At 42.4% G+C, this 27,917-nt stretch overlaps 1 protein-coding gene across 2 annotated transcripts in view; it reads left to right on the top strand.

Annotated features, from left to right (window-relative positions):
* DDX42 (DEAD-box helicase 42) overlaps positions 1-27,917 on the top strand; it is a 48,507-nt gene that overhangs the window by 15,943 nt on the left and 4,647 nt on the right. The window contains exons 3-15 of one of the 2 annotated variants that reach the window (XM_008271700.5): positions 1,790-1,940; positions 12,078-12,139; positions 13,468-13,504; positions 14,335-14,484; positions 16,735-16,839; positions 18,912-19,031; positions 19,821-19,997; positions 20,568-20,696; positions 21,267-21,366; positions 21,936-21,983; positions 23,378-23,475; positions 24,378-24,654; positions 24,934-25,160. In XM_008271700.5, the coding sequence (XP_008269922.1) occupies positions 1,790-1,940; positions 12,078-12,139; positions 13,468-13,504; positions 14,335-14,484; positions 16,735-16,839; positions 18,912-19,031; positions 19,821-19,997; positions 20,568-20,696; positions 21,267-21,366; positions 21,936-21,983; positions 23,378-23,475; positions 24,378-24,654; positions 24,934-25,160 (1,681 nt within the window). The remainder of the gene's footprint in view (positions 1-1,789; positions 1,941-12,077; positions 12,140-13,467; positions 13,505-14,334; positions 14,485-16,734; positions 16,840-18,911; positions 19,032-19,820; positions 19,998-20,567; positions 20,697-21,266; positions 21,367-21,935; positions 21,984-23,377; positions 23,476-24,377; positions 24,655-24,933; positions 25,161-27,917) is intronic. The other variant, XM_070060490.1, reaches the window with a different exon arrangement.

Here is a 27,917-nt window from a genome sequence, read left to right as displayed (position 1 = left end):
GTTCTCAAGAGACATATTTAACAGTTATCATTTTACAGGTTTTTTGGTTTTTTGTTTTTAATTAAATTTGGGAGAGAAAGAGAGATTGAGTCCTTCCCATCAACTAACTCACTTAACAGATGTGTTCAGTGGCTGAGGCTGCACCACAGCCAGGGCCAGGAGCTGGAAACTCAATCCATGTTGTCTGCGTAGGTGGCAGGAACCCAGTTCCTTGAGCCATCACTGCCACCTCCCAGGGTCTTGCAACAACGGGAAGCTGGAGTCAGGAGCTGGAGCTGGGTGTAGAACCTGGATTCTCCAGTATAGGATATAGGCATTTTAACTGCTAGGCTAAACATCTGCTCCTCTCTGAACTTTTTGAAGTACTCTCATGTGAACATGTATGTCTATGGGAAAGAATATGTGCTGTGGGAAAAATAGCATGTGTATGTGTGTACACATGTGCACTAAAACTACATTAAGGTATATTCCTATATATTGCGTAACACTATATGAGAACGTATGCATTAGTATTCATGTGCGCGCATGCGCGCTCTTTCTCTCTCTCTCTCTCTATATATATATATTCGCATATAGTCATCTTTCATGCAGAGAATTGGTTCCAGAACTCTCTGCAGATAACAAAATTTGTAGACACTCAAGTATTTTCTATTAAATGGAATAGTATTTTTTAAATGTATTTATTTATTTATTATTTGACAGGTAAAGTTATAGACAGTGAGAGAGACAGAGAGGAAGGCCTTCCTTTCCGTTGGTTCATCCCCCAAATGGCCGCTATGGCCGGCACTGCGCCGATCCGAAGCCAGGAGCAAAATGCTTTTTCCTGGTCTCCCAAGCAGGTGCAGGGGCCCAAGCACTTGGGCCATCCCCCACTGCCCTCCCAGGCCACAGCAGAGAGCTGGACTGGAAGAGGAGCAACCGGGACAGAACAGGAGGAGGATTAGCCAAGTGAGCCATGGCACCAGCCCCAAAAGGCATAGTATTTTTATACAGTCTTTCCAGATACTTTAAGTCATTTCTGAATTACTTTTAATATCTGATACAATGTAGTTGTTATACTGTGTTGCGCTTGGCTCCTGACTTCAGATTGGCACAGCTCCAGCCATTGCAGCCATCTAGGGAGTGAACCAGCATATGGAAGACCTCTCTCTCTCCCTCTCTCTTCCTCTGCCTCTCTGTAACTCTGCGCTTTCCAGGGCGTTAACCTACCGCACCACAGTGCTGGCCCTTGAATTTTTTTTTTTTTAACTTTTTAGGGGCTGCAGGTTTTTTTTTAAATAAAGATTTATTTATTTATTTGAAAGTCAGTTACACAGAGAGAGGAGAGGCAGAGAGAGAGAGAGAGAGAGGTCTTCCATCCACTGGTTCACTCCCCGATTGGCTGCAACGACCAGAGCTGCGCTGATCCGAAGCCAGGAGCTTCCTCCGGGTCTCCCGCATGGGTGCAGGGGCCCAAGGACTTGGGCCATCTTCTACTGCTTTTCTAGGCCACAGCAGAGAGCTGGACTGGATGTGGAGCAGCTGGGACTCAATGGGATGCCGGTGCTTTATGCCAGGGCGTTAACCCACTGTGCCACAGCACCAGCCCCATTACAATATTAGAATTTTAGTTATATTAAACAGTACTTAATTAAGTAGTTGATGTAGCCAAAGCCTTGGGGGGTCTCTATTTTGACTAGGATAAATCTCCTGATAGTAAAATGTAGCTTACCAAACTTTCTGTTAAATGAGAGATCCATTGACTCTATACTAAACATTTTATTTTATAAATCTGCATTTCTATTTTCAGATATTTTGAAGATGAGGAAGAAGACTCTAGCAACGTTGACTTACCTTACATTCCTGCTGAAAACTCGCCTACCCGCCAACAATTCCATTCCAAGCCAGTGGATTCTGACAGTGATGATGATCCCTTGGAGGCATTCATGGCTGAAGTGGAGGCATGTGCCAAATCTTTGATTCCTTAAAATATGTAGCAATTAGAAATAGATCAAGTTAGCTTAGTACTTCAGACCTTGTTCAGAATTTGGGTTTTTTTTAGCCTTAATTTTTGATTGGAGAATTTTGCTCGCTTACTCTTTTAGATTTTTTTTTTTTTTTTTGGGAGGCAGAGTTACAGAGAGAGATCTTCCATTTGCTGGTTCACTCCCCAGATGACCATAACAGCCAGGGCTGGGCCTATCTGAAGCCAGCAGGAGCCAAGAGTTTCTTCTGGGTCTCTCATGTTGGTACAGGAGCCCAAACACTTAGGCCATCTTCCATTGCTTTCCCAGGCCATCAGCAGGGAGCTGAATCAGAAGTAGAGCAACTGGGTCTGGAACCAGGGCCCATATGGGATGCTTGCACTGCAGGAAGAGGCTTATTAACCTACTGCACCACAGCGCTCATCCTTTACTTATTTATTTTAACTTTATTTATTAGTGAGAGGAAACGAGATAGTTCTCATCCACTGTACACTCCCTAAGTGCCTGCAGTAGCCAGGCTGAAGCTTGGAATGAGGAACTCAGTACTGGTCTCCCATGTGGGTGACAGAAACCCAATTACTTGAGCCATCACCGCTGCCTTCTAAGGTCTGCATTGGTGGGAAGCTGGCGTTAGGAGTTGAAACTGGGAATCTAACCCAACTATCCTGACCCATGTAGGATGGGGGCATCTTAATCATTAGGCCAAATGCCTGTTCCCTCATCTACTTTTTTTTTTTAATTTATTTATTTGAAAGGCAGAGTTACAAAGAGAGAGAAGGAGAGATAAAGAGAGATAGAGATCTCCTATCTGCTGGTTTACTCCCCAAATGGCCACAACGACTGGGGCTGGACCAGGCTGAAGCCAGGAGCCAGGAGCTTCTTCTAAATCTCCCCTATGGGTGCAGGGGCCCAAGACTTGGACCATCCTCCACTGCTTTCCCAGGTGTGTTAGCAGGGAACTGAATCAGAAGTGGAGCAGCTGGGACTTGAACTGACACCCATATGGAATGCCAGCACTACAGGCATGGCTTAACCTTCTGTGCCACAGTTCCAGCCTCCACTTTTTTTTTTTTTTTTTTTTTTTAAGATTTATTTATTTATTTATTTGAAAAGTCAGAGTTAGAGATTAGCGGGTGGGAGAGAAAAAATCTACCTGCAGGTTCACTGGCAGCGTCTGGCACTGGGCCACTGTGAAGCCAGAAGCTTCATCCAGGTCTCCCATTGGGTGGCAGGGGCCCAAACATTTGATCCATCTTTTGCTGCTCTACCCAGGCCATTAGCAGAGAGATGAATTGGAAGTGGAACAGCCAGGACACGAATGAGTTCCTGTACGGAATGCCGGCATCACACATGGCAGCTTTCCCCAGTATACAACAATACCAGCCACCCTCATCCACTTTTAATTTAAAACTTCTGTGTGTGTAACTCATGTCTTCAGTCTCGTACTTTAGCTTTGGTTTTAGCCCTGCTTTTCAACAAGCATGTTTATCATTTTTACATGAATGTGTCCCACTGGCACATTCATCTTTTCCTTCTCAACCAGCTCATTCTGTTGTCTATTTTTATTTTAAGATGTATTTGGGGCTGGTGTTGTGGCATAGCGAGTGAGACTGCCACCTGTGATGCCAGCAATATGTGTGGCGGTTCAAGACCTGGCTTCTCCACTTCCATTCCAGCTCCCCGCTAACGTGCCTGGGAAAGGAATGGAAGTTGGCCCAATTGCTTGGGCCCCTGCACACACGTAGCTTTCGCCTGGCCCAGTCCTGGCTGTTTTGACCATTTGGGGAGTGAACAAGCAGATGGAAGATCTCTCTACATATATATCTCTTCCTCTCTCTGTGTAACTCTTGACTTTCAAATAGATACAAATTTTGTAAAGATTATTTATTTATTCGAAAGTCAAAGTTATCCAGAGAGAGGAGAGGCAGAGAGAGAGGTCTTCCATCCGCTGATTCACTCCCCAGTTGGCCCCAGTGGCCAGAACTGTGCTGATCTGAAGCCAGGAGCTTCTTCCAGGTCTCCCATGTTGGTGCAGGCACCCAAGGCCCTGGGCGATAGCGGAAAGCTGGATTGGAAGTGGAGCAGCAGGGACTTGAACTGGCGTCCATATGGGATGCCGGCACTGCAGGCGGTGGCTTTACCTGCTATGCCACAACACTGGCCCCAATAAATCTTTAAAAAAATTTTTTTGAAAGAATACAGAGAGAAGGAAAAGGCTATTCCATCTGCTGGTTCACTCCCCAGATGGTCACATTGGCCAGACTGCCCAGATCTAAGCCAGGAACAGGAACTTCATCCTTGTCTGTCACATGGGTGGCAGGGGTTTAGACACTTGGGCCATCTTCCACTTCTTTCTCAGGCCGTTAACAGGGAGCCAGATCGGAAGTTGGACATAAACTGGCATGCATATGGGATGCCAGCATTGCAGGCAGTGGCTTTACCTGCTGTGCCATGACACCAGCCCCCCAACATTGTCTCATCTCTTAATGGCAGCAGTATTCCACAGTCCCTTTGACATGAAATCTTGGCTTTAACTTTTTTTTTTTTTTAACATTTTTATTTATTTATTTATTTATTTGAGAGGTAGAGTTACAGACAGTGAGAGGAAGAGACAGAGAGAAAGGTCTTCCGTTGGTTCACTCCCCAGATGGCCGCAACGGCAGGAGCTGCACTGATCCGAAGCCAGGAGCCGGGAGCTTCTTCCTGGTCTCCCACGCGGGTGCAGGGGCCCAAGCACTTGCTCCATCTTCTACCTACTGCTTTCCCAGGCCATAGCAGAGAGCTGGATTGAAAGAAGAGCAGCCGGCACTCGAACCAGCGCCCATATGGGATGCTGGCACTGCAGGCGGAGGATTAACCTACTGTGCCACGGTGCCAGGCCTGGCTTTAACTTCTTTTTAACACTTGCCCCCTCTTTTGCTTTTTAAGCAGATTATCAAGATTGTTCCTGATATATTTCATTTAATCGTCAGAATAACTGTGGGACATAAGCACAAAAAATGTATGTGAGAAGTCATTTAAAAAGTTATGAAAAGTTATGTGTTTTATGAAAAGCCTATACATGAATTTCAAAACTGTTCTGCACCAAAGTAAATTCATCTTTTTTTTTTTTTTTAAGATTTATTTATTTATTTGAAAGAGTTACAGAGAAAGAGAGATTGAGATCCTCCCTCCGATGATTCACTCCCCAATTGGTTGCAGTGTCTGAAGCTGCGCTGATCCAAAGCCGAAGCCAGGAGCCTCCTTGGGGTCTCCCACATGGGTGCAGAGGCCCAAGGACCTGGGCTATCTTGTACTGCTTTCCCAGGCCATAGCAGAGAGTTGGATCGGAAGTGGATCAGCCAGGTCTTGTACCGGGGCCTATATGGGATGCTGGCGCTCCAGGCCAGGGCATTAACCTGCTGTGCCAGAGTGCTGGCCCCAGTAAATTCATCTTTTAATTCCATTTTCTCACTAACTTTTTGAAGTACCCTCATAGAAATAAAATTTTTAATTGATGAAAAAATTTAGCCCTTTGCCGGCGCCGCGGCTCACTAGGCTAATCCTCCGCCTTGCGGCGCCGGCACACCGGGTTCTAGTCCCGGTTGGGGCGCCGGCTTCTGTCCCGGTTGCCCCTCTTCCAGGCCGGCTCTCTGCTGTGGCCAGGGAGTGCAGTGGAGGATGGCCCAAAGTCCTTGGGCACTGCACCCCATGGGAGACCAGGATAAGTACCTGGCTCCTGCCATCGGATCAGCACGGTGCACTGGCCGCAGCGCGCTGGCCGCGGCGGCCATTGGAGGGTGAACCAACGGCAAAAGGAAGACCTTTCTCTCTGTCTCTCTCTCTCTCACTGTCCACTCTGCCTGTCAAAAAAACAAAAAATTTAGCCCTGAAATAATTGAGATCACTTGCCCTGCGTCATATTGGTGTTATTTGGTCCAACTGGGACTTGCTTTTTTTGTTTGTGTTTTTTTTTTTTTATATATACATATAGATTTTTATTTATTTATTTGACAGGTAGAGTTACAGACAGTGAGAGAGAGAGAGAGAGAAAGGTCTTCCTTTCCGTTGGTTCACTCCCCAAATGGCCGCTAAGGTCGGAGCTATGCTGATCTGAAGCCAGGAGCCAGGTGCCTCCTCCTGGTCTCCCACATGGGTGCAGGGGCCCAGGCACCTGGGCCATCCTCCACTGCACTCCCGGGCCACAGCAGAGATCTGGACTGGAAGATGAGCAACTGGGATTAGAACCCCACACCCATATGGGATGCCGGCGCCACAGGCCGAGGATTAACCTAGTGTGCCACAGCGTGGCCCCATGGGACTTTGTTTTAATTTTTCTTGCTTAGTAGTCCTAAGCTTTTCCCAGTGCATCATGATGCATTTTGTCGTGTCATTTGCTGAGTTCTGTTAATCTTTTCTGTTGCCACTAAAGTCATCCTACTTGATATCTTCATACTTTGTGTCTGATCCAAATTCTTTCTGCTTTCTTACTTGTGTGATACACAGCTACAGGTTAATTATACCAAAGCTTGTTTCTTTTATTGCTCCCTTTGCTTAAAAATTGTCACTTCACTGTTTGTGAAATAAAGTCCTTCCAGATTCTTTAGTTACTTATTTTCAGCCAGAATATTCGTGTCCTCTCTCAGGAAAGAAAGAAGCAGTCTAAGATGGATGTAGGGTCTTTTTCTCTAAGAGTGACTTATTTATTTGAAAGTCAGAGTTAACAGAGAGAGATGGAGGGAGTGAGGGAAGGAGGGAGACAGATAGCACTTCTCCTGGTTCACTCCCTAGTTGGCTCCAGTGGTGAGCCCTAGGCCATGCAGAAGCCAGGAGCTGTATCCATGTCTCCCACTTGGGTGGCAAGGGTCCAGACACTTGGCCCATCTTCTGCTTTCCCAGGCCATTAGAATAGAGCTGGATTGGAAGTGGAGCAGCCAGGACATGTTCTGGCACCCTTATGGGATGCTGGCATTGCAGGCAGTGGCTTTACTTGGTACATTACAATGGTGGCCCCTAGGCTTTGCCTTTTTTTGTTTGAAAGATTTTATTTATTTATTTATTTGAGAGTCAGAGTTAACAGAGAGAGAGAGGTCTTCCATGTGCTGGTTTACTACCCAAATGGCCAAAATGGCCAGAGCTGGGCCAGTCTGAAGCTGGAAGCTTCTTCCAAGTCTCCTGCTTGGGTGCAGGGGCCCAAGCAACTTGGGCCATCTTACATTGCTCTCCCAGGCACATTAGCAGGGAGCTGGATCAGAAGTAGAGTAGCAGGGCTAGTGCTATGGCACAGTGGGTTAAAGCCCCAGCCTGCAGCGCCTGCATCCCATATTGGCACTGGCTTGAGTCTTGGATGCTCCTCTTCTGGTCCAGCTCTCTGCTATAGCCTGGGAAACAGTAGAAGATGGCCCAAGTCCTTGGGCCTCTGCAACCAGGTAGGAGACCTGGAAGAAGCTCCTGGCTCCTGGCTTCGGATCATCTCAGCTCTGGCCGTTGCAGTCATTTGGGGAGTGAATCAGTGGAATGGAAGACCTCTCTCTGTCTGTCTCTACCTTTCTCTGTAACTCTTTCAAATAAATAAAATAATTAAAAAAAAAAAGAAAGTGGAGTAGCTGGGGTAAGAACCAGCACCCATATGGGATTCCAGCACTGCAGGTGGAGGCAGTCACAGCACCAGCCCTTAGGCATTGCTTTTAAAAAAATATGGAATGGTGGCCGGTGCCGTGGCTCAATAGGCTAATCCTCCGCCTGCGGCGCTGGCACACTGGGTCCTAGTCCCGGTTGGGGCGCCGGATTCTGTCCCAGTTGCCCCTCTTCCAGTCCAGCTCTCTGCTGTGGCCTGGGAGTACAGTGGAGGATGGCCCAAGTCCTTGGGCCCTGCACCCCATGGGAGACTGGGAGAAGCACCTGGCTCCTGGCTTTAGATCAGTGCGGTGCACTGGCCGCAGCATGCCAGCCACACTGGCCATTGGGGGGTGAACCAATGGAAAAGGAAGACCTTTCTCTCTCTCTCTCACTGTCCACTCTGCCTGTCAAAAAAAAAAAAAAAAAAAAATATATATATATGGAATGGTTTCGTGGTTGACACAGATAGATGTATAGATGTTCAGATGCTGGTTTAAGATTCTCACATCCGGCCAGCACTGCTGCTCACTTGGCTAATCCTCCGCCTGCGGCACCGGCACCCCAAGTTCTAGTCCCGGTTGGGGTGCCGGATTCTGTCCCGGTTGCTCCTCTTCCAGTCCAGCTCTCTGCTGTAGCCCGGGAAGGCAGTGGAAGATGGCCCAAGTCCTTGGGCCCTGCACCTGTATGGGAGACCAGGAGGAAGCACCTGGCTCCTGGCTTCAGATTGGCACAGCGCACCAGCATCAGAACTGGAGCCGGCACTGTAACATAGTGGGTTATGCCTCTGCCTGCAGCACTGGTGTTTTATATGGGCGCTGGTTGGAGACCTGGCAGCTTCATTTCACATTCAGCTCCGTGCTAATGCAGCCTGGGAAAGCAGTGGAAGATGACCCGGCTTTGGGCCCCTACACCCACGTATGAGACCTGGAAGAAGCTCCTGGCCATCGCAGCCATTTGGGAAATGAACGAAGACTTTTCTCCCTCTCTGCCTCTGCCTCTTCCTCTGTATAACTCTTCCTTTCAAGTGAATAAATCTAAAAAAAAACAACTTTCAGCACTTTGAAAATTCAGATTGTTGGAAAGTGAAAGTTTTTTTTTTTTTTTTTTGAAAGTCAGAGTTACACAGAGAGAGGAGAGGGAGAGAGGTCTTCCATCTGCTGGTTCACTCCCAAGCTGGCTGCAACAGCTGGAGCTGTGCCAGTCCAAAGCCAGGAGCCAGGAGCTTCCTCCGGGTCTCCCATGGGGTTGCAGGGGGCCCAAGCACTTGGGCCACCCTCCACTGCCTTCCCATGCCACAGCAGAGAATTGGATCAGAAGTAGAGCAGCCGAGTCTTGAACCGGCACCCATATGGGATGCTGGCACTTCAGGCCAGGGCATTAACCTGCTGTGTCACAGCACAGGCCCCAAAAGATCTTTCAATAATAAGCCAGCCTACATACTTATGCGGTTGAGCAAATAGCTGCCTGCTTTAAACAAAGTATGCTTTTCCTCCTTCACTGTTATTCTATCAATCCGATTATTGTCTTTTGATGTTGAGGCCACTGTTTATCATCACACTTGCTTTGTGATTTTTCTTATGATGGAGAAATATTTTTAACTTGAATCTTCATCAAATATTAGGAAATCAGACATAGGGTGCTAACAAGAAAAAATGAAACTGTGCTTCTTTAGAAGAATATGCCCACTTACTGAAGTGCAAGCAGAGCGTGTTTGTGTCAGAAGCATGCATCTTTTCTTATTCTAGCTGATTTCATTCGTTACCAGCTTGATACCCATCAAGCACTGTTTCCTGCCATTGATTTAGAGCAACTCAAGTTACTTGTTAAAGAGTATATACCTGGGGCCAGCGCTGTGGTGTAGCTATTAAAGCCACTGCCTGCAGTGCCGGCATCCTACATGGATGCTGGTTCAAGTCCCGGCTGCCCCATTTCTGATCCAACTCTCTGCTATTGCCTGAGAAAGCAGTAGAAGATAGCCCAAGGTCTTGGTCCCCTGCACCTGCATGGGAGACCTGGAAGAAGCCTTGGCTCCTGGCTTCGGATTGGCACAGCTCCGGTCTTTGCAGCCAATTGGGGAGTAAACCAGTGGATGGAAGTTTGCTCTCTCTCTTCCTCTCCTTCTCTCTGATAAATAGAGCTTTAAAAAAAAAAAAAAAAAAAAAGCAATACTAACAAACACTTAACATTTAAACAAACAAAAAAAAGGAGTATTGACATAACAGAGTCAAAACTTGAATTCACCTCCAAACCCAAGTTCTTTATGCTGTATTATTCTGTGTCTTGAGTTTTTAACCCTGTGTATTCCTGCCACCTATCCTACTATACTGAACACTTACCAGAACTATCTAGGACATAGTATCATAGCAGATATTTGGAAAATACAATAAATGATTCACGGAGCTGGCGCTGTGGCATAGCGGGTAAAGCTTCTGCCTGCAGTACCAGCATCCTATATGGGCACCAATTTGAGTCCAGGCTGCTGTACTTCCAATTCAGCTCTCTGCTATGGCCTGGGAAAGCAGTAGAAGATGGCCCAAGTCCTTGGGCCCTTGTACTCATGTGGGAGACCCAGAAGAAGCTCCCGGCTCCTGGCTTCTCATTGGCACAACTCTGGCCATTGTGGCCACCTGGGGAGTGAACCAGAGGATGCAAGGCCTTTCTCTCTGCCTCTGCCTCTCTGTAACTCTGCTTTTCAAATAAATAAAACTTCAAAAAACTGAATAAGTGATTCACTCTAGAAGTAAAGGCAGTTTTATTTTTCCTCTATCTTCTTGAAATAGGGACATTTCCCACAGGGCTGTATTTTCCAAACAATGTGGTCTCATTATTTCTTGAGATCTCTAGTAATGAATTATTTATTTAAGAGGTGGAATGGCAGAGAGCTGTCTTCCATCTACTGTTTCACTCCCCAGATGGCTGCAGTGGTTGGGGCTGAGCCACACCAGAGCCAAGAGCCAGGAACTTCACCTGCATTTGCCATGTTGGTGGCAGGGGCCAATCATTTGCCAATTTCCACTGCTTTCTCAAGGGCATTAGCAGGGATCTGGCACAGAACCAGAGCATCTGGGCATCAAACTGATGCTGGTGTCCCAAGCGGTACCTTAACCTGCTATGCCACAGTGCGTACACCCAGCCCTTGATGTCCTACATTTAAATTTAGTTTATGGTAATCCAAGCTTCAGTAGCCTTTTTTGAATGAGAATGGCCCAAATTCTCTTGCTTGTTGACATTTCAAAAGTTGAAGTTCTTTGGAGGTTAAAATCTGGTTTAGTCATTCTCCTGGGTATCTTTTTGGTATAGTTTCAAGGTGGGTGGGGGTTGCTTATTTTATGACAGAGCTTATTGTCTGATCTTAGAATATTGTTACCTAAGTGTTGGCATTAATTTCTGATCTCAGATATCAGCTTTTCTAGAACATACTAACTTTCCCAGTGCTTGAACTAGGTGAGGATTTATTTTTAGGCAGTGTTCTAAAAAAATGTATGTTGGTTTAAAAAATACATTCTGTAAGTAGTATTGTGACCTGTTTCTTATGTTATATTGCTTATGCCATCTGCAGTTTATAGTTTTAGGTATATGATCACCTGACTCAATCCCCTGAGATGTAGATTGTGTATAATATTTTTTTTTTCAGAAAAATTATTCTTTTTTTGCTGCAAGGAAGCATGTGATTTGATAGAACATATGACCATGCCATAGTATATATAGTGACATTTTTTAAAAAAAAAAAAGATTTTATTTATTTATTTATTTAAAATGGCTGCAACAGCCAGAGCTGGGCCGATCAGAAGCCAGGAGCCGAGAGCTTCCTCTGGGTCTCCCATGTGGGTAGAGGAGCCCAGGCGCTTGAGCCATCTTGAACTTCTTTCCCCGGCCATAGCAGTGAGCTGGATCACAAGAACTGCCAGGACACGAACTTGCGCCAACATGGGATGCTGGCAGGTGGAGGCTTAGTCCGCTACATCACAGCACTGGCCTCTATAGCGGGTAAAGCCACTGCCTGCAGTGCCAGCGTCCCATATGGGTGCCGGTTTCAGTCCCGGCTCCTCCACTTCTGATCCAGCTCTCTGCTATGGCCTGGGAAAGCAGTAGAAGATGGCCCAAGTCCTTGGGCCCTTGCACCCACATGGGAGACCCAGAAGAAGCTCCTGGCTCTTCAAATCCCCGCAGCTCTGGCCATTGTGGCCAGTTGGGCAGTGAACCAGTGGACGGAAGACATCTCTCTTTGCCTCTTCTCTGTGTGTAACCCTGACTTTCAAATAAATAAATAAATTTTTAAAAACAAATGAAATCCATGTTGCTTTCGTAGTAAAAAACGTATGTGCAGATTGTGTAGACCTTTCTGTTGTTTTGCTTTGAAAAATAATTGTCAGATTGTAATTCATATTGAAATAGAATTGTCAAATCACAAAGCCAGAGCTACGATTGCACTGGTTTGAATCTAAAAAATTCTTCTTAATCTCTCTTTAAATGTCATTAGTTAATGTCATTCTGTATGGCCTTTTGTTTCCTTAGGATCAGGCAGCTAGAGACATGAAAAGACTTGAAGAAAAGGACAAGGAAAGAAAAAACGTAAAGTAAGTTGTTTTCTTTTCCCTCACAGAGGTTACACTAAAATTGCTAAAATATTGCAGAGCCTATTCCTCCAGTTTCTAGAGGAAAGAGATGAAAGTGTTCAAATGTCTTTACTTGAGTATCCCATATCTTGAATATTTCTGTAGGTAATAAAGATGCTGCCTTTGCAGTAATTAAAAGTTTTGTTTGATAGAATAGTGTTTGGTCTTTAGCTGTAAATAGTTGTTCAGTAAAAACAAGGAACATATTTCATTGTGATTATGGGAGCATAATTACTGAAAGTTTGGATTCATTGTTGTGGGTTTTTCCCATAATTAATATAAAATAGATTGATGCTTATTTGATTGATTATGAGACGCAGCAGTGATTATATTACAGAAACTGTGTTACTAGCGATCAAATTGAATTTCATTCAAGGTGTAACATGCTTTAGCAATTGTAGTCGGAACTTGAAATACTTATTTTCGGGGAAAGAGGTCTTCTCTTTCCTTTGCTGTTTTACTCCTAAGGCTTTTTCTACCAGGCATGGTTGGACTTTTTTCTCCCTTTGCTTGGCAGTCAGTGTTTCAGGCCTTTCCCAAGGTTCCTGTGACATGTGGAGGTTCAGCCCTCTTTTTGGTGCTTACTGTGTGTTGCATCCTCTCCCAGCTGCCCTATGCTGGTGGTGTTGCTTGCTGGTTGCCTTAGGAGTAGTAAGTGCGCCAAGTTAGAAAGTCTGTTTAGAAAGAGATGGTTGTAGGAACTAAGCAACCATACATTTCTATTGCTCCAGAGAGATGCAGCAAGTGGCAGTGCGCCCCTTCTTTGTGTGACCTGCTTAGGGAACTTTAGTCCCAAACTCATGAAATAGTGAATGTAGTTTTCCTTTCTATCCCTGTCCCTAAGGTAACTGAATTTGGCCAAAAGCAATTACTCTAAAGATAGAAATGTTGGGGAACAATAAGAAAGTTGTCAGTCTTTCTAGTATATACCAAATACAGTCATTTTTTTTCTTTTTAAAAAGAAATGCTTTTCACAACTGCATTGTGTTTGTGTGGGTTGACAAAGCTAGGATCCTTTGTTATCTATCTTCAGAAAGTATTTACTCTTTACATCCTTGTAAGTAATTGATGTTTCTAGGGCTACTATATTGTCTCATTCAAAAGAATTAGAAACTGCAGCTTACAGACCAAAACCACACATATTTGATGGGTTGATAGTGTGCTTATTGGTGCTTTGCTATGGCTAGTGTTGAGAGTTCCTGTGCTGTTTGGAATTCAACACTAATAAGTATGGAGCTGGGTATGTGGAACATTTGCAGGGAAGTTTGTTTCTCCGCTTGTTTTTCCAGGGGTATTCGAGATGACATTGAAGAGGAAGATGATCAAGTGAGTTCCTATGCAGTATTTCTATCTTTTATTTTTACCCCACAAAGTCTATACTGGGACAAGCTAGAGCTTGTCTGCACTGAAATGGCCATTCCTGACATTCAGCAGGGAGTGTCATTTGACTTGCTCCTTTTCTATCTTTGTGACCAATTGGCAATATAAAGATTCACATGACCTTCCCCCATGTTGAAGATGGAACTTCCAGTCAGCCAACAGTAACACAAATCTGAGCTTTATTCAGCTTGCTTTTTTAAAGTCCAAAATTAATGTTTATTCTGACAAATCAGTTAGTAGAGTAGTGTGGGAGCTATGGCCTCTAGCAACATCTGACCTCTACCTCTTTCTAAAGGTTCTGTTTGTGCTTCTTGTATTTCAAGATGGAACATTAGTGACTGTTGTTAGCATTTTTTTTTCCATTGTTCAGTTGTGGGATGGTGAGAACTAGAATGAGAAGTAACCCTTTCCAGGTTTGTGATCTTTCTAATTAGTATCCAGTTCCAAACTTGGATTTGCAAAGCCACAGCATGTGTTCTACAGCTCTGGGCAGGGTAGGTAGATATCCCACCCCAGGAAGGCTGTAGAACAGACAGATTTTGTAAGTCTTGGTTAAAAAGTTAAATCATTTTGTAGTACTAACTGCCTCATTAATCTCTCCTGATTGAACTTAAGAATACTGCTGTTATAAAAGGAATCATTGCTAGTACAAGTCTTGCCTTACTTGGTAGGTATTTAAACTGTATAGATATCTGTACTCTGTGTGCACTCATTACAGGAACAGACGTGTTCTCGGTTGTACTTGAGTGTGATTAGGTTCTTGTGCTTTCCTGCAGGAAGCTTATTTTCGATACATGGCAGAAAACCCAACTGCTGGTGTGGTTCAAGAGGAGGAGGAAGACAATTTGGAGTATGATAGTGATGGAAATCCAATTGCGCCTTCTAAGAAAATCATTGATCCTCTTCCTCCTATTGATCATTCAGAGGTATGGTATTTCTTACTGAACTTGATTTTTTAATTAATTATTTTTTACTTTATTTAAAATGCCAAGAGATAGATGTCTTCCATTCACTGGTTCATACCCCAAATGCCCAAAACAAATGGGCCTGGGCCAGCCTGAAGCCAGGATCCCAGAACCCAGTCCTGGTTTCCCACATGGGTGGCAGAGCCCCAAGTACTTGAGCCATCACCTGCTGCCTCCCAGGTGTGCATAAGAAGGAAGCTAGAATCTGCAGCAGAGCTGGGACCTGAACCCAGGTACTGCAGTATGGAATACAGGCGTTGCTATGTTGTGTCTTAACCACTGCACCAAATGCTTGCCCCAAAATCTGATTCTTGCTTCAAGATGATGCAGTTCTCTTCTGTTGAAGCATTTTCTAAAATCTGAGTGCTCCTGAGTCACGAGGGTGTTTATGTTTTCGGATCGTGTCATCTCTGCTAAGTGGTTGAGTTAGAAATTCTGTGAGACTCTCCTGCAGCCTGTATTGTTGCAAGCCACAGCTGAATCACTTGCTCACTTTTAAGTTCAGAATTTTAAAAAATCTTCCAAGCAATTATACTTGTTTTCTAGAGCCAATACTTACCTTTTTTTTTTTTTCCTTCAAATGGGTCCTTGTGTCTGCATTTGTGTTTTCAATTGCTCTAAACCTTTGTTATTGCCAGATCTGGGGCAGAGGAGAAGCTGTTTTTTCAAAGGGGAGCCAGGAATTATGTTCCTTTAATCAGGAAATGGAAATGAGGATAACAGTGTACCCACTTGAAAAAACACTAGTTACCATCCAGGTTAAATGTCAGACTAGATCTTCTGTATGAAACAGTAAAAGTTATTCTGTCTTAAATCTTATCCTTTGGGTTATATGACTTTTATTCTGTGTGAGAAAAATGGAAAGCACACATGAAGCATTTGTGTTGCATACCAAAAAATGGAAAAGCACTTATGTTTGAACTGTAAGGTGAACTAGCTGATACTTTTTTTTTTTAATGGAACACTATTTTCACTTGAAAATGAATGATATTTCAAGGTAAAGAATCAAAGTATTGTCAGAGATAGAAATTCAATCTTTCAAGCAAAAATTAGAATTTGGAAAACATATCCAGTGAACTTGAAAGCTTCTCAGTACTTGAAGACCACTGTGATAAAACCATGATCTTTAAAATTATGTATTATATCAACATTTGGATGATCTGTATATTACCTCAGTGAACCATTATTTTCCAAATGACCAATGCATGATGTTACAGAATCATGCCTGAGTAAAAGCTTCATAAAAATACATGTTAGACCCATGAATTATAGCTTTGAACAGAGTGCAAAATGTCCAATGATGTGGTTTCAGGGTATACAATGAAAATAACCACTAGGAAATGTGTAGATAGTATCAGAGAAGAATAAAAGTTCACAAGTATCAAACAAGGTATTCCAATACTTATCCATCTACAGTTTGCAGGCCTGATTTTTTTCATGAGCTTACGTTAAAGCAACCTATCAGAACAATTTGAATGCAATAGGAGCTATTTTCTTCTAAGTCAGAATTAGAGATTTGCAAAAATGTGAAACAGTGCCATTCTCAGCAGTTGGATAGTATCCAAAATTATGAAATTTGGTTTATACTCCCCCCAAAAAATAAATTTATTAGATATTTCATGATTTTTAAAAGAAAATTGTTTAGCCACATTCATGAGATGATGGGTATGCTTGTTTTGTATCCTTACTACAGTAAGCTAGGAAAAGAGCAGAGAAATGACTACTTTTCTCTTTGGAATTGAAATTGTTTAGCCGTAAGTTTTTTAAAGGCTGAATTAGCAGTTTCATATGCTTAAAAAAGGATACAACTTCCTCTAAAGGCAGAGCTGTTTCCAAAGGAAATATTAAAAATATTTAGATACTTAAAGTAAGATGAACATCTTAATCTAAAACGTGCTATAGGATGAAATGCCTTATATAGAATGCTTGTCCCAGGAGGCCTTTGGCACTATAGAGATTCTTTGACTTTTTCAAAGTTCAAATTTAAAGTCACTTTGGAAAATAGGTTGGCATTTGCATTAAAATAGGAATAGGGAAATGTATTGGCTATACTTTCTGAGATGTGTTTCAAGAATAAATGAGTTCCTTTGTTCTCTCTAGCTGGAATGGCTTTACTTGTATTATATTTGTAAAAGGTTATTTTGCATTAAAATCAAACTTACAAGATTGACTCTTGAATTCTAGACTAACTTTGAATAATTGGACCTGCAGATTGACTATCCACCATTTGAAAAAAATTTTTACAATGAGCATGAAGAGATAACCAACCTCACTCCACAACAGTTAATAGATCTCCGGCATAAGCTCAATCTTCGGGTAAGACAGTCATTAAATCAAGTGTTCTTATGTTAATATGAATTAGCCCAGATTTAATTGCTTATCCCAACTAACAGTATTTCTTTTTTAATGGTTCTTGAAATGTCTTAGATAGGGTAATAATTTTATTCCTTGAGCTCATGTGTCTGGATTCAATTCTTTTAGTCCTCCAGATGATATTTTAGAATATGATTTCTTTCATATGTTCAATTAATTTTATATGTTGTGTACTGGGTAGATCAGTGAAGAAGAAGGGTAGGAGTTTGGCATCTTAAGGAAGAGGAAATGATTAATAGATGTGAACAATACATGAATCTTTTTTTTTTTTTTTTTTTTTGGATTTAAAGGTATTTATTAGAATCAAAGGCCTCCAGCCAGAGCAGCGTGAAGGGGGGCTTCCAAAGAGGAAAACCCTGAAATCTTAAGATAGTTCAAAATCAGTTAACTTGCTTCCCTAATATATACAGTATACTTTTTTTTTTAAGATTTATTTATTTTATTTGAAAGATTTACAGAGAAGAAGAGGCAGAGAGAGGTCTTCCATCTGCTGGTTGGCCACAACGGCTGGAGCCGGGCCAATAGCCAGGAGCTTCTTCCGGATCTCTCACAGGGTGCAGGGGCCCAAGGACTTGGACCATCTTCTGCTATCCCAGACCAAAGCAGAGAGCTAGATCGGAAATGGGGCAGCCGAGACTTGAACTGGCACCCATATGGGATGCCAGCACTTTAGGCAGCAGCTTTACCCACTACTCCACAGCGCTGGCCCCATACAGTATACTTTTTTAAAAAAGTGAACACATTTTCAATATACGCATGCACTAATTTCAGAATAATAGTTTCAATTGCCCACCAAAAAGTTTTGTGTTGCTCATTGGCCATATTGTTTAGGATACTGCTAGATGTTCCATGAAGTACACATAGATAGTATACTGGTATCCTTGGATATGGACAACTTTTTAGCTTATACTTCATGATTTTTGACCTGAGAGGATGTTTGGGTTTGTGGTGTATGTGCACATGCACTCATGTCTGTTTTCCAAGAGGTTATCTGCTCTACCTCCTTGGCCCCTGCCCCCAACTAACTGTAATTATCAGCCTCATTGGTGAAGCATTGTAAGATAACCAGTATTGGAGACAAAGTAGAGGAGTTTTGTATGTGTGGTTTTTTGTTTGTTTGTTTTGTTTTTTGTTGTTGTTTTTGACAGGCAGAGTGGACAGTGAGAGAGAGAGAGACAGAGAGAAAAGTCTTCCTTTACCATTGGTTCACCCTCCAATGGCCGCTGCGGCCAGCACACCGCGCTGATCCGAAGCCGGGAGCCAGGTGCTTCTCCTGGTCTCCCATGCAGGTGCAGGGCCCAAGGACTTGGGCCATCCTCCACTGCCTTCCCGGGCCACAGCAGAGAGCTGGACTGGAAGAAGAGCAACCGGGACAGAATCCGGCGCCCTGACCGGGACTAGAACCCGGGGTGCCAGAGCCTCAGGCAGAGGATTAGCATATTGAGCCACGGCGCCTGCCAAAGTAGGAGTTTTAAGTAGCACTATTCACTTGGCCACAGTTGGAGCAGTATTTGCCAGTGACTGGGCTATCACTAAGGGAAGACCTAACTCTTTAGGAATAACAGATATTGAAGGTGATAGATCATAATCTGTAACCAATGGTATAGACTTGTCTTATTCAGAGCTCAATGCACTTTTGTTTTAAGAGTTTTTATTTTTTTTCTTGCCATCCAGTTAATATTTATGGCAAAAAAAGGAACATTAATGGCTTTTCCCAATTTTTTAAGTAGTTTATCTTTATTTGTTTTGAGAAAATTAATTTTGATTTAAGATATTTGTAGGTACTTAATCATTTGAAATCAAATGATAGAATTATCTCAGGAATATTTCTCATGGAGGTATATATGGTTTTATATTTGTTATTTTAAGATTTTGGCTTTTCATTTTTGACTACAGATTTATATTTTTACTTCCTGCACAAGCTAAAATGCTAGATCTGGGTAAGTATTGTTGAACTTCAGTTGCTGTGTTATATTGAAGTAAAAGTCATTCCTGGGAGTTGTCTCTATCTCTAGGTCTCTGGTGCTGCACCTCCTAGACCAGGAAGTAGTTTTGCTCACTTTGGGTTTGATGAACAACTTATGCACCAGATTCGGAAATCTGAATACACCCAGCCCACTCCAATACAGTGCCAGGTAAGTAGAAGGTAATAAAAGTGAAGTAGAATGATATTCCATGACTGTTTAATTTACATGCAAATAAAGGCAGTAAGATAGTATTTGGCCTAGAATTACAATGGTGTGGATAGAAAATTTCCACATGCTTCCCCTGTGACTTAATCTTCCATTTTTGCTTCAATTAAGAAAAAAATGTATACGTGAAATCAAGAGTATTTTTGAAACCTTTAGATACTAAAGTACAAATATGAATTATTTAGTGCTTTAAGAAGTTGCTAAGTGGCTGGGGAATGTTCTGTGGTATCTGACAAATACCTTGAAAACACAATATAAAGAAAATAATTTATTAGGCCTAAACCTAACTAAAAGGATTTGTGGACAGATACATTTAGTACTGTTAGTGACTGAAATTATTTTGCCCATGACCTCTAAAAATTCTTATTTATTACTGAAAGTAAAAGTTTCTCTTTGCCACTCATATATGGGATACTCTCTATCTTCCCAAGGAAGAATGTTCTTCAGTTTTAGCAATTACTGCCATCATAAACTACAATTTTTATTTTCTGTATTTCAAGCAAAGTAGTATCATTCTATAAATGGTATCTGATCCACATTTAGAGAATGTTATTCCCTGTAAATTTATGAGAATACCAGGGAGTTCTGTTTCACAGCTAGTCTTGTCTCCCAGGATATTTAGTTCCATTGGAAATGAATGTCATTAATAGTCTTTTATGCTTCCCCAGAATTTCCTTCCATACATCTTTAAGATTGAAATTTTGAAGTGGATTTACTTTATTTTTTATATAGGGAGTGCCTGTGGCACTAAGTGGTAGAGACATGATTGGTATTGCCAAAACAGGCAGTGGGAAAACTGCAGCATTTATATGGCCCATGCTGATTCATATAATGGACCAGAAGGAATTGGAGCCAGGTGATGGACCAATTGCAGTAATTGTGTGTCCTACTAGGGAGCTTTGCCAGCAGGTATGTGCTTTGTATAGAATACCCCCTCCTGTGTGTGGACTGCAGGGCACTAGCCAGGCATGAGTAGAATGGCCAGGAAACTTTAGTTAAAATTCATTATGATAAAATACACACAGAATTGACCATTTTAAAATGTACAGGCATTAAGCATATTTAATTGTGTTACAAGGAACATTTTTTTTTAATTGTACGTATTATATTTTCTGTATAACCAAAACATTTCCCATAAAACTGTTTTGAGAGGAAAAAAATATGATGCATGAATTATTTGTATATGCTCACAATGTTTCTACCAGGGTGAATTCATTTTTCCTGGTAGAAAAGAAGGAAAGATCAGGAAGAAAAGTGAGAAAATGAATAATCAAGGCAAGAATTTAGATAGCCTATGAGCTGTGTTAATGGTACTGTACTGTTCAGTTATACCTTTATTATTGACATTGTGATTTTAAAGCATGTTCTAGGTTTTGGTTTTCTATGACAGCAGATGTCTTTTTCAGAACTCCTTTTGGGTTATAATAGAGATATCTGTTAATGTCACAGTTGGTTAATGCATTATTAACAACTTTGTAGATCCATGCAGAATGTAAGCGGTTTGGGAAAGCATATAATCTTCGATCAGTGGCCGTGTATGGAGGAGGGAGCATGTGGGAACAGGCCAAGGCCCTTCAGGAAGGGGCAGAGATTGTTGTGTGCACCCCAGTAAGTATGTCTTGTGTTTCAATGGCTTCTCAGCCTCTCTTGGTATGGAAAACATGGTTAGTTTGGAGGGAATCTTCCCCAAAATATGGTAAAGAAGGATTGAGAATACCCTAATGAATGACAGCCTCTGGTTTTGTTTTAGTACCTACAAATTCTCTATTTCAAATAGCTTTTTATATTAACCTGGGAAATAGATTCATAGTTATCAAGAACATCAAGAATTAGATATTTGGTATATGGTCAGAACTTCCCAGAAGAGTATGGGCTAAACATTAAAATCCATCAGTAAGGCTTTAAAGACATATCAGAATGCCTCACAGAAATTTGGTGCTGACCACTCTCCCACAGAATTTGAATCACAATTAATAGAAGGGGAGAATCTAATTGAGTTTTCAAAATTTCTTTTTTCCTGTGCTAGTGGTGGTACATAAAGCCTGGCTGTGGAACCAGTATCTGTTACAGTCCAAGACAGAAGAATTAGTGCTTTTGTCAGGAGTCCTTGTATATGTACAAGGAAGTCCTTGTAAATGCCTCTAATTATACTTACTGTTCACTTTATGGATCCTGTAGGGTCGACTGATTGATCATGTAAAGAAGAAAGCTACCAATCTTCAAAGAGTCTCTTACCTTGTGTTTGATGAAGCAGATCGAATGTTTGACATGGGATTTGGTATGACTTGAATACCAGTATCTTCTGCCCTTGTTCTTGTGATAATCCCTTTTCCTTGTCTTTCTAGACTTAACCAATCTGCTGTTTTAGCATAAGAGAAACTAAAAATACTCCTGGTTAGGGTTAAACTGTAAAGATACAGCTAAGACACTAGAAATTTTCTCAGGGAAAGTATGGCAGACTTGATTGAGTTGAAGAAATTTGAAAGTACTTTAGGAAGTATTTTCTCTATGCTTTCATTGTTACTTATGTGCCTTTAATAATGTGTTCCTGGGTAGGTAAATGTCAGATCATTGAAGGCCTTGTTTCCCTGGCCTCTGACATTTACCCCACTGTGTAAAAATTCAAAGTAACCATTATTACTCACAGACATACTGCCAGGTCCAAGCCAGAGGGAAGGAAGGGAAGTTTTTGAGTTTCATACTCAAGTGACGTGTCCAGGAGTTTCAAAATTGCCTTAATTCTTTATAACTTCTTGTGAATATCTTTAAATAAAATGACATTTTCCAAGCTTCTCAAGCTGTTTTATTAACAGAGTAATAATGTTAATTTTACTATTCTACTTCCAGAGTACCAGGTTCGATCCATAGCAAGTCATGTCCGTCCTGACAGACAGAGTATGTATGAAGCAACTTTATTATAAAAACACATTTTACTCAGAGTGAATACTTATTTATTTTATGAGGGTTCATATAGTTGTGGAAACAAAAATGGTCATATGTGTAATAGAATCATAAAGAGAAAGACAATGACTGTATCTAAACTGGATAGGACCTTAGAGATCACTGGATATAACTTACTCATTTTTGTAGGTGATAAAATAAGGTCTCATATATTGAATGCCTCATTCCCAATTTATACAGTTTTTTTAAGATATGTGAAACTTGTATAACTTACAAAAAAAAATTTTTTTTGACAGGCAGAGTGGACAGAGAGAGAGAGAGAGACAGTGAGAAAGGTCTTCCTTTACCGTTGGTTTACCCTCCAATGGCTGCTGCAGATGGCGCACTGCGCTGATCTGAAGCCAGGAGCCAGGTGCTTCCCCTGGTCTCCCATGCGGGGTGTAGGGCCCAAGGACTTGGGCCATCCTCCACTGCACTGCCAGGCCACAGCAGAGAGCTGGACTGGAAGAGGGCCAACTGGGACAGAACCCAGTGCCCTGACTGGGACTAGAACCCGGTGTGCCAGCGCCGCAGGTGGAGGATTAGCCTATTGAGCCACGGCGCTGGTCACAAAAAATTTTAAAGGCAAAAACTAGAAAGCATACAGTATGTTACTTTTTGATGTATAAATTCAGCTATTATTGCAAGTCATGACCACAGTCAATATAATGAACATAACTATCAACTCCAAGTTCTTTTGTACCTTGTCATCCCTCACACTCCTTTACCCTATATTCATTTAACCAATAATCTGCTTTAGATCACTACAGATGAGTTTTCATTCTGTATAATTTTATAAAAATAAATTATACAAAGTGTAAAAATAAGATTTATTTATTCACTTGAGAGGCAGAGTTGCAGACAGACAGATCTTCCATCTGGTAGTTCACTCCCCAAATGGCCACAACAGCCAAAGCTGAGTTGATCTGAAGACAGAAGCTTCTTTAGGGCCCATGCAGGTGCAGGGGCCCAAGCATTCAGGCCATCAGCAGGAGGCTGGTTTGAAAGTGGAGCAGCCAGGACTAGAACTAGCATCTATGTGATGCCAGTGCCACGGTCTGATACTTAGCCTGCTATACCACAGTGCCCGCCTCAATTTGTACAGAATTATCAGTAGGTACAGTTAATGCATGGTACAGATAGACTGATTTGTGATGAACTAATTTCTTAACTCAAAATGTAATAAAAATAAATGAAGGCAATTTTTTTCTCTAGTGAATCAATTTTTAAAGTTTAGATGGGTTTATGTTTAAAGAGAACAAGGGAATAATTTTGAATGTCAAGGAAGCTTAATGGGTGTTCAATAAAGAAGTCATACTATTTGTTTAACAGAATATTTTTCCTTCTAGCTCTCTTATTCAGTGCAACTTTTCGGAAAAAGATTGAAAAATTGGCCAGAGACATTTTGATTGACCCTATTCGAGTGGTGCAGGGAGATATTGGAGAGGTAACCCTAAGCAGGGCTGGGAGGGACTACACCCAGTAGGTTATTTCTCATCTTATGGAGAAATAGAATTAGTTTCTCACTCTTGATAAAAAAAAACATTAAAATCTTGTTATATTTACAGATGAGGCAACTTGTTTCAGATTTGCACTTAAATACACATATAGATGCAGTAAGATTTGCAAAATGTTGGCAGTTATTGGAACCGGATGGTGGATACTTAGGAATTGATTATGCTAATTCCACCATTTTTATGCTTGAAAATTTCCATTATAAATTTTTTTATTGTAAAATTAAAAAACAAGGCTGTTTGGATGACTGACTACCAGTGAGTTAGGATGGAACTGATATTTTAAATGATTTAGAAGGAGGCCTGCAAAAGATAGAGTAGGGAGCTGAAAAACCTAGCAAGAAGGTTTCATTTTCTTAGCTGTACCTATGCCCTGTGTGGAAATTTCTATTAATTGGGCTTTAGAATTCAGTTAAAGCTGCTTAGCTTAAGTTGCTTGTCATGTTTATTGTTAAAGTCCCTGTATAGTTAATGTTTGACATTGTCTGATTTTCACTTTTGAATGTCTTCTTTGAGTAAGAATGAATTGTACTAAGAGCAGTGAGTGGGAGGGACCAAAAAGGATTTTATTTAATTAGAAGTAATCATAGTCATATAGAAACTTTTACAAAATGTTGGGGTCTGCAAATTAGGTGGGTATGGGTACATGCCAGTAGAAGCGGAAGAACAAGATGGTTTGAGTATAGATAAGTTGTGAGCTATACTTGCAGGGGGAAAGTCCCAGGAAGATAGGAGTTCATAATAATTCTACATGCAGGTAGAAAATATAAGGCCTAGTCCTTGTTTAGGTGCCCTGTGGCAACCCTGTCACAGTCATTTGTTTCTTTCCTCTCAGGCAAATGAAGATGTGACACAGATTGTGGAAATTCTCCATTCTGGGCCTAGTAAATGGAATTGGCTCACCCGGCGACTGGTGGAGTTTACCTCCTCAGGGAGTGTCCTCCTGTTTGTTACTAAAAAAGCTAATGCTGAAGAGCTAGCCAATAACCTTAAGCAAGAGGGTCATAATCTTGGATTGCTCCATGGGGACATGGATCAGAGTGAAAGAAACAAAGTGATTTCAGACTTTAAGAAAAAGGATATTCCAGTTCTGGTGGCCACAGATGTTGCAGGTAGAGTGTGAGTTTTCAGTAACCGTTGGTCTCAATGCTTGTAAGGGACTTCTTTCTTACTATACAAGACTATACTAGAAGGCCTAGCATCATCAAGTCGATGGTGGTAACTTTTGTTCTAAGGGAGTAACATGTGTGCCTGTATCTCAGCCCAGCAAACTTGTGCACTTTGATCAACTAAATAAGGAAATGTATGTTCTTGGAATGCTTGTGTCTCTGTTTACTTTGCTCTATTGACTCCAGATGGATAGAAGAAAATTTGTTTGCTTTTTATTTCAGCCCGGGGTCTGGACATTCCTTCAATTAAGACTGTCATTAACTATGACGTGGCACGAGACATTGATACCCATACTCATAGGATTGGCCGCACAGGAAGAGCGGGTGAGAAGGGTGTGGCCTATACCTTACTGACCCCCAAGGACAGCAATTTTGCTGGTGACCTTGTCCGAAACTTGGAAGGAGCAAATCAACATGTTTCCAAGGAGCTCCTAGATCTGGCAATGCAGGTGAGGGTCTGGGAACACTTTGACTTATAAAGCTTAGCAAGAGATTTCAGCTAGCCTAAAGCAGATAACAGAAGCCTGGTAAGAAAGTGATGTGAGGCTTGGTACAGATTGGAATTATGGGATATTGATATTCATCTAGTCTAACACCAGTGTTGAAAAGCTGTTCTGTCCTTTATGCTAAGATCTGTCCCTGAAGTTTCTACTTGCTTACCCCATAGCACACTTATGAGTAAATTTAATCTCAAAGATGGCTGTTATTCTCCCTACAGCTCTTTTGTTTTAGGGGGCTAAAACTGTGTGATTTTTTTTTTTAAAGGATTTTATTTATTTATTTGACAGGTAGAGTTACAGGCAGTGAGAGGGAGACACAGAAAGATCTTCCTTCTTTTGGTTCACTCCCCAAATGGCAGCAACGGCTGGAGCTGTGTCGATCCAAAATCAGGAGCCAGGTGCTTCCTCCGGGTCTCCCATGCAGGTGCAGGGGCCCAAGCACTTGGGCCATCTTCTACTGCTTTCCCAGGCCACAGCAGAGAGCTGGATTGGAAGAGGGGCAGCCAGGAATAGAATCAGCACCAATTCCGGTGCCGCAGGTGGAGGATTAACCTGCACCATGGTGCTGGCCCCATCTGTGTGATGTTTTTAAGAACACAATTTGGGCTGGCGCCGCAGCTCACTTGGCTAATCCTCTGCCTGCGGTGCCGGAACCCCAGGTTCTAGTCCCAGTTGGGGTGCTGGTTCTGTCCGTTTGCTCCTCTTCCAGTCCAGCTCTCTGCTATGGCCTGGGATGGCAGTGGAGGATGGCCCAAGTCCTTGGGCCCTGCACCTGCATGGGAGACCAGGAGGAAGCACCTGGCTCCTGGCTTTGGATCAGCGCAGCACGCCGGCTGTAGCAGCCATATGGGGGGTGAACCAACAGAAGGAAGACCTTTCTCTCTGTCTCTCTCTCACTGTCTATCTCTGCCTGTCAAAAAAAAAAATTTGTAGTACCTTTTAGCCTTTCATTGCAGTTAATGATTGTCTTTCAGATGTGCTATCCAGAACTGAGTGAGGCATTCTACCTAATCAAACTGAATTTTCCTAATACACAAAATCCCCGATCACAGATGGGTTTGGTGTTTGTTAAATTCATAAGCCAACCTTCCCAGTTGATAGCAGAGTTGTAGCTGATAGCACAGTTGCGGTGTGGTGCTGCTCATCTCTGATCTTAGGAGGAAATAACTGCAGTATAGGAGGGGCAAAGAGAATAATGCTTCCATTTCCTTTCCTGGCTTTAGAGACTCAGTCCTCAACTAATAGTTTTCAACCTTTTGTCTTGGGCATTTTCTTTTTTTAAGATTTATTTATTTGACAGGCAAAAAGAGACAGATCTTCCACCCACTAGTTCACTCTTCAAATGGCAACAATGGTCAGGGCTGGTACATTGACCAAAGTCAGGAGCCTAGAACTCTACCTGGATCTTTCATATGGGTAATAGGGGCACAAGCACTTGGACCATCTTCCACTGGTTTCCCAGGTACATTAGCCGAAAGCTGGATCAGGAGCGCAGCAGCCAGGGGACTGGTGTTGTGGCACATTAGGTAAAGCTGCCGCCTACAATACTGTACCCATATGGGTACTGATTTGTGTCCTGACTGCTCCACTTCCCAATCCAGCTCCCTGCTGATAGCCTTGGAAAAACAGCAGAAGATGGCCCAAGTTCTTGGGTCCTTGCCACCCATATGGGAGACCTGGAGGAAGCTCTTGGCTCCTTGCTTCAGCCTGGCCCAGTCCTGGCCATAATGGCCATTTGAGGAGTGAACCAGTGGATGAAAGCTCTCTCTGTCTCTTCCTTTCTCAAACTCTGACTTTGAAATAAATAAATAAATCTTAAAAAAGAAAAAAGTCGGGGGGTTGGCGCAGCCAGGACTTGAACTGGCTCTCATATGGGATGCAGGCGCTGCACCACCATGCTGCTCCCTGTCTTAGGCATTTTCTTAGCTCTCTTTTTGTGCCTCAGGCCTTCTGCTTGGGTCTTTGCCCAAGCCTGCCTTACTTCTCATGTACTTTAATTCATGGAAAGATGGAACTTAAAAATAAGTTTGTTCTGGTGTAAAAAAAATTGCAATCCAGGTATAATTTTTTTTTAAAGATTTATTTATTCATGTGAAAGGCAAAGGTACAGATTGAAAGAGAGATCTTCCATCCACTGGTTCACTCCCCAAATGGCTGCAATGGCCAGAGCTGGGCCACTCAAGCCAGGAACTTCCCAGTCTCCCACATGGGTACAGGGGCCCAAGCACTTGAGCCATTCTCCACTGCTTTCCCAGGTGCATTAGCAGGGAGCTGGATCAGAAGTGGAGCAGCTGGGACTTTTACTGGCACCCATATGCGATGCCGTTGTCGAAGGCAGTGGCTTCACTTACCATGCCACAACCCCAGCCAACCATGTGTAGTCTTTGTGATAGGCATTTTCCATGAACTTTTTGAAGGCCTCCTGTATGTGATTGTCAGATAAAGTTTTAACCTCCCTAGAGATGTTTGCATTCTTAAGAGAATGTGAATAAATCTGGTGAGTAGTACTGTGGTGGTGGCCAAGTTCAGTGAATACTTGTAGGCTCTGTGGGGAAATCAAGTTTTCAGTTTAGCTCCCCATCCTTTCTGGGAGTCTGCCCCTGGAGTCGTTGTAAAAGGCTTCTCTCCACATGCTTTTTGTTTTCTTTCACTTCTGAACCCACAAGTTCTTAAAACTTAAGCTCCAGATTTTTTTGTTCAGTGGTA

The sequence above is a fragment of the Oryctolagus cuniculus genome, chromosome 17, assembly GCF_051225735.1.
Source record: "Oryctolagus cuniculus isolate XC-2025 breed Fujian yellow rabbit chromosome 17, ASM5122573v1, whole genome shotgun sequence".
NCBI lineage: Eukaryota > Metazoa > Chordata > Mammalia > Lagomorpha > Leporidae > Oryctolagus > Oryctolagus cuniculus.
This window is presented reverse-complemented; position numbering and strand designations above follow the sequence as displayed.